The 6,231-nt window shown below is 45.3% G+C and overlaps 1 protein-coding gene across 2 annotated transcripts; it reads right to left on the bottom strand.

Annotated features, from left to right (window-relative positions):
- Window positions 1-210: 210 nt before the first annotated feature.
- On the bottom strand, window positions 211-5,991 carry serpinh1a (serpin peptidase inhibitor, clade H (heat shock protein 47), member 1a). 2 transcript variants are annotated; one of them, XM_076273744.1, is made up of 5 exons: window positions 5,837-5,991; window positions 2,920-3,889; window positions 2,489-2,587; window positions 1,991-2,223; window positions 211-1,688 (listed from the first exon to the last, which is right to left on the bottom strand). In XM_076273744.1, the coding sequence occupies exons 1-5, from the start codon at window positions 5,873-5,875 to the stop codon at window positions 1,386-1,388; spliced, it is 1,644 nt and encodes a 547-aa protein (XP_076129859.1). In that variant the 5' UTR covers window positions 5,876-5,991; the 3' UTR covers window positions 211-1,385. The 2 variants fall into 2 exon arrangements, with proteins under 2 accessions (XP_076129859.1, XP_076129860.1); XM_076273745.1 differs by having other exon boundaries at window positions 2,920-3,850.
- Between the last annotated feature and the right edge of the window lie 240 nt (window positions 5,992-6,231).

Below are 6,231 nucleotides of genomic sequence, written 5' to 3'. Positions count from 1 at the left end.
GCTCAGAGTACTCATAACCCATCACCCCCCCCCCCTCCCCAGCGAGAGACCCAGTTAGAGACCCAGTTTCAAACATTAGTTATGTAGTCGTATACTAGTAACTGTGGTTGTGCTTAGTGCTATACTCAAAAGAAACATTAAAATGTATTGAAAGAAAAACACATTAAACATATCGAACATTAGTTCAAGGAAAAAAAAGAGTACTCATAATTGTGTTTTGTTTAATCTTTTATTGGAAAAACATGGTAATGACTCTTTCAGTGTCATCACACCATTGAAACACGTGAACAAACATATTTTATGAAAGGCCTTGAAGATTTTTTTGTTTTGCTTTTTAAACCAAGAAAACTCAGGTTGCATCAGTGCGGTGGGTTATTTCAACAAGGAATGGTTTTGACATGGGCAACCCTGATCTTACAACCATGTCAAATTATTTTCACTTCAAGATAACCCCATAACATTCCCCAAAACTGAATATACTGTATTTGTGTTTTACAGTGAAATTGCTTTGCAATATTCAGTTTTCAGAGAAGACCTGAGAGGAATGCATGCATTACCCTGGGGAGCATACTCAATATAATGCACATATAATGCATGCATTACCCTGGGGAGCATACTCAATATAATGCACATATAATGCATACATTACCCTGGGGAGCATACTCAATATAATGCACATATAATGCATGCATTACCCTGGGGAGCATACTCAATATAATGCACATATAATGCATGCATTACCCTGGGGAGCATACTCAATATAATGCACATATAATGCATACATTACCCTGGGGAGCATACTTAATATAAGCATGATGCTGCTCCTGCATACACTAGTGTTGGTGAAAGTGTTCTGCTCCCTTCTCTCTTTATAACACACACACACTATCACACACACACACACACATGCACACACACACACTCACTATCACACACGCTCACAAACACACACACACACACTCACTATCACACACACAAACACTCACTATCACACACGCTCACAAACACACACACGAACACACTCACTATCACACACACAAACACTCACTATCACACACACGCTCACAAACACACACACAAACACACTCACTATCACACACACAAACACTCACTATCACACACACGCTCACAAACACACACACACACACTCACTATCACACACACAAACACTCACTATCACACACGCTCACAAACACACACACGAACACACTCACTATCACACACACAAACACTCACTATCACACACACAAACACTCACTATCACACACACGCTCACAAACACACACACGAACACACTCACTATCACACACACAAACACTCACTATCACACACACGCTCACAAACACACACAAATGCCAGCGCACACACTCACACACACACCCAGGTTATAGCTCGTCTCTCATGATGTCTCCCTTGGGCCGGACCATCCTGCCGATGAAGAGGATGGCGTTGGTCTTGGTGTCCTTGACCAGGAAGATGAAGGGGTGGTCAGCGTAGAACAGCTTGGGGCTGCGCAGCTTGTCCGTGTTGTAAACGCTGGTGTCGGGCGGGTTGCCCTCGGGGCCCCACTCCATGGCCGACGCGTGGAACACGTTGGACAGGTACAGGTCCTTCTTCCCCGAGATGTGCGACAGATCGGCCTTCGTTTTGTCCACCGCATCACTCAGGCCCAGCTCACCGAGGTGTTTCTGCACAGGATCAAAGGTCGCATTTTAAGTGATGCTTAAATCTGAAGGTATGGACATTTTTTACATACCGGCATGTTTCTATGAAACATTTATATACTTTATATGTTTATATGAAACATTTATATACTTTATGTTTATATGAAACATTTATATACTTTATATGTTTATATGAAACATTTATATACTTTATATGTTTATATGAAACATTTTCTGCATGTGGTAGGGTTTTACCTGAGGGTTGTGGCTGACTGCATGTGTGTTTTACCTGAAGGTTGTGGCTGACTACATGTATAGGGTTTTACCTGAAGGTTGTGGCTGACTTCAATGCTGGTTTTGGGGAGGGAAACTGCCACAGCTCGGTCCTCAAGTTTGCTAATCCACGTGTCCAGTTGTTTGCTGGTCAGCAGCTTCTCGAGACGCTCCAGGGACTCCACGTGGTAGGGCATGATGAGCACCAGGGACGACTTCTTGTGGGCGAGGGGCATGTTCAGGACGAACAGCTTGTTCTCGGTGTCCTCGTGGAAGCCATACATACCTGTATAAATATATATATATACGTAGTTACATGGGAACACAAAGAGCTTTGAAGTGGCTGTAGAGGATCAGCCAACTCTCAGATCTCCAAAGTTCAGGAAATGGATTCTGAGAGAGAGAGTGTGTGTGCTTGTGTGTTTGTGTGTGTGTGTGTGTGTGTTTATCTCTCACTCTGATGTGTACATACATGCCCCAAACAAGAAAAAAAAACAACCTAAACAAACACCTATCCCCACATCAACAGATGGTGTTGTCGTGTAACTCACCAGTGCGGTGCATCATGGGAAGGGAGAGTTTAAGAGTGCGAGACACAAGGAAGCCGCGGTTGTCCACCATCTTGTGGTGAAACTGCTCGTCCCAGTGAGCTGTGGGTCAACAGCCATGTTATTATCACATCTTATATGGGTCAACATGCAACAGAGACAACGTGAGATGACCACACACAGCATGGCCATATAATAAAGTCCTGACACTTAACATTGAATTAAAAAGTTAAAGAACTATTCTATTCACAGTAATGTATTATTATAATAAACATATTATTAATAGATTTCTTTAGATTTCTCATCAAAACAAACTTCATAGGCACTGAGTACTGATGAGTCAGTGATGGACCAAAGAGAACCTATGTTTATAGAACATGATCGACCAAAGAGAACCTACGTTTATAGAACATGATGGACCAAAGAGAACCTACGTTTATAGAACATGGCATTGATGATCATGGCTCCATCCGTCTTGTCAACGTCCTTGGTAACTTCCGGAAGCTTTCCGTCGGTCGACTTGGCTGCCCACTCGTTGATGGAGTTCACAGCGCTGCGCTTGTCGCGGAAGTTGATCTTGGAGTGCTCGAAGTTGTAGTGCTTCTTGCTGCCCTTGACGAAGCCGTCGGTGAAGCTGACGGAGCTGGGCCCGTAGAGGCGGTTGCTGATCGTCCAGGTGACGTTGCGCTGCGTCGCGTCGCTCACCTCCGTCAGCAGCTCGGCCAGCCCGGCGTGCAGCTGCTCGTCCTTCACGCGGTCGTTGCTGAGCACGGTCCGCACCTGAGAGGCCGTGGAGGACTTCCCGCCGAGCGCTACCAGGCCCAGCGAGTTGGCCACCACCACAGGCGAGATGAGGATGTTCTCCGCACCCTTCTCCTGGGCCATGTGCTGGTACAGGCTGAACGCCAGACCCACGCTGCTGTGCGCCAGGATGGAGGCGTGGCTACTCAGAGGTTTCTCCTCCTTCTTCTTCTCAGCACCATCCTTCTTGTCCACAGCAGGGGCAGCAGCGGCAGCAGGGGCCTTCTTCTCAGAGGTGGCAGCAGGGGCCACAGCAGGGGCCTTCTTCTGAGAGGTGGCAGCAGGGGCCACAGCAGGGGCCTTCTTCTGAGAGGTGGCAGCAGGGGCCACAGCAGGGGCCTTCTTCTCAGAGGTGGCAGCAGGGGCCACAGCAGGGGCCTTCTTCTGAGAGGTGGCAGCAGGGGCCACAGCAGGGGCCTTCTTCTGAGCGCTGGTGGCAGCTGCTTTCTTCCCCACAGCAGCGGGCTTCTTCTCAGCAGCCGTGACGAAGATGACCAACAGGCCCAGGACGAGGAGACTCTTCACATACATGAGTGCAGGGAGTGGGCGAGTGGTGGGACCGAGCTGTATAAAATGGGGGAACACACACAGATGCAACAACAGCTGCATGGACAGTGATTCCAAATTCTGTCTGTTTATTGGCCAGAACGAAGCACATTTATGTTTAACACAAACATTTGTATCAGTACTTCAAATATGGTGTGTTCAAAAGTTTATCAGTTAAACAGATACATATTTGGAGTTGCTATGGAAACTATGGTGTGTATATAAACACACTCAGTTTGTTAGTATGCTATAAGGTTCTTTTTGTATGATTTCGCTTTTTTAATTCTTATTTTGTCATAGTAACCCTAGGACTCTCTTAAGTTTCATTTCAGATCATGTACAGAATGCCCTGTAATTATAGAGCTGCCCTGCTGATGGAGACAAGATCATCTACAGAATGCCTACCCTGTAATTACACAGCTGCCCAGCTGATGGAGACACTCCAAGCCAACAGTAACTAAGGCCAACAGTAACTAAGGCGCGTTACATAAGTGCCACATCAGCAGCACTACCCAGTTAGTAAAGTCTTAATGGGAACAGTCCCCCAGTTAGTAAAGTCTTAATGGGAACAGGCCCCCAGTTAGTAAAGTCTTAATGGGAACAGTCCCCCAGTTAGTAAAGTCTTAATGGGAACAGTTAGTAAAGTCTTAATGGGAACAGTCCCCCAGTTAGTAAAGTCTTAATGGGAACAGTTAGTAAAGTCTTAATGGGAACAGTTAGTAAAGTCTTAATGGGAACAGTCCCCCAGTTAGTAAAGTCTTAATGGGAACAGTTAGTAAAGTCTTAATGGGAACAGTCCCCCAGTTAGTAAAGTCTTAATGGGAACAGTTAGTAAAGTCTTAATGGGAACAGTCCCCCAGTTAGTAAATGTTGTTTGTTTAGTTTGTTAGTCATGTTGTTTGAGGCCCTTTGTGCGTCCTCGTAAGAGATACTGCACTGTAACACTGTAATACAATCACAAAGCCCCACCCTCACTGTCTGCCTCTCACACCCTTACAGGAGCATCTGTGGTAGAGGAACTATGGAAGTGCAGGGGCTGGCCATGCCCCTGACACGTTTAAAACACATTTAAAACACGGCCCCTGCAGCAGCGGAGCTTAGGGCTGCCTCTGACATGCCACAACCAGCTCTCCGTCACAACAGAGACACATTTAGAATGTCTACTGAGGGCCATGTTTCCTCTGTTTTACTATTTCTACATCTTGATGTGTTTTCTCATGAATAGACAAAGTCCTTTTTCTTTTACTCAAAAGGCCCCGTTAACAGGATCACTGCTGGAACTGCGATCTCTCTCTGTAGTGAAAAGCCTGAACTAACCAAACTCACATGATGCACATGAATTTACAGCATACCAGTGATTCCTTCTGAATTCCTGCAGGCTAACAAGCTGTAGAAAAGCTCAATCCGATTAGCTGAAACAGTTGTTCCCTCTGTTGGAGATGAAAAGGGAATCACTCTATACTTAGTCCTCTTCAGGAAGCAGAGGGGGGATGATGTGTCCTATCGTGGATTTGGTTCCAGGATTTGGCCTAATAATACATGATGCTGCTGAGGATGATGCCAGGGCAGTTAACTGCTCCCAGAGCACAACCTACCCCGCTAGTTACCACTGAGGGTTTAGGGTTTAGGTGAATTACAAAATGATCCAAACTTACCCTGCTAGTTACCTCTGAGGGTTTAGGGTTTAGGTTAATGACAAAAAAACATTTGAAAAAATGCAAATAGAATGTTTTACTTTACTGTGTCTGTTAACAAGACCGTGTAAAATGTTTTTCTTTTCCTTTGCTGTTGTAGGGCATTGATGACTACACACTGAAACTCATCTGCTATCCAGCAGATGCCACGTATATATCCTTTTAAGACTGACCAGCATTTGTGGCTTAACTTACAAGCATTTCTAAACTTTTTAACAGAAATATGGACTATTAGATCAGAGTCACACAGTTCTGCCACACCTCAGTTCGGAATGCCTTTTCCAACTTGAAGCAAAAGCAAATCTCTTACCTTGCAGACCTTCTCTGACACCCTGGACTTCCTGAGCATCCACTTCCAGACAGGATGATTTTCCCCACGATCTCTATACCGGGATGTGGAAAATTCTGGAAGTTAGGGCAGGAATGTGAAGATGAGGTCCTCTAGTTGTGCACGTATGGAGGACTAGCCCCTCCCACAGTGTCCAGTTGCCTGGGAAATCCGACCCTTGTTGCCCTCCTGGTCCTAAAGCCTGACTGGTTTCATTTGAACTGAAAATACTTGGAATGCAGGTCTTTTGTCTGTTAAGTTCCTATTTTAGAAATGTACAAGTGCTCTTTGTAATGTTTGTCAACTTTTCAATGTCTCTCAGTTGTTGTATTGTTATGTAACCGTCAGAGTTTGAGCTTAAGGCTGCTGAACATCTG

This window comes from Alosa pseudoharengus, unplaced genomic scaffold, assembly GCF_046254945.1.
Source record: "Alosa pseudoharengus isolate Yale_2024_CS ecotype anadromous, Long Island Sound unplaced genomic scaffold, YU_APseudo_1.1 YU_APseudo_1.1_scf_8, whole genome shotgun sequence".
Taxonomy (NCBI): Eukaryota; Metazoa; Chordata; class Actinopteri; order Clupeiformes; family Clupeidae; genus Alosa; species Alosa pseudoharengus.
Note: the sequence above shows the minus strand (reverse complement) of the source record. Positions and strands in the feature narration are given on the sequence as shown.

Coding starts and splice junctions, on each gene's coding strand:
- serpinh1a (XM_076273744.1), bottom strand. CDS start 5,875: ATGCTCAGGAAGTCCAGGGTGTCAGAGAAGGTCTGCAAG. Junction 3,890..5,836: donor TGTCAGAGAAGGTCTGCAAG/GTAAGAGATTTG, acceptor CTGTCCATGCAG/CTGTTGTTGCATCTGTGTGT. Junction 1,689..1,990: donor AAGTCAGCCACAACCTTCAG/GTAAAACCCTAT, acceptor GATCCTGTGCAG/AAACACCTCGGTGAGCTGGG.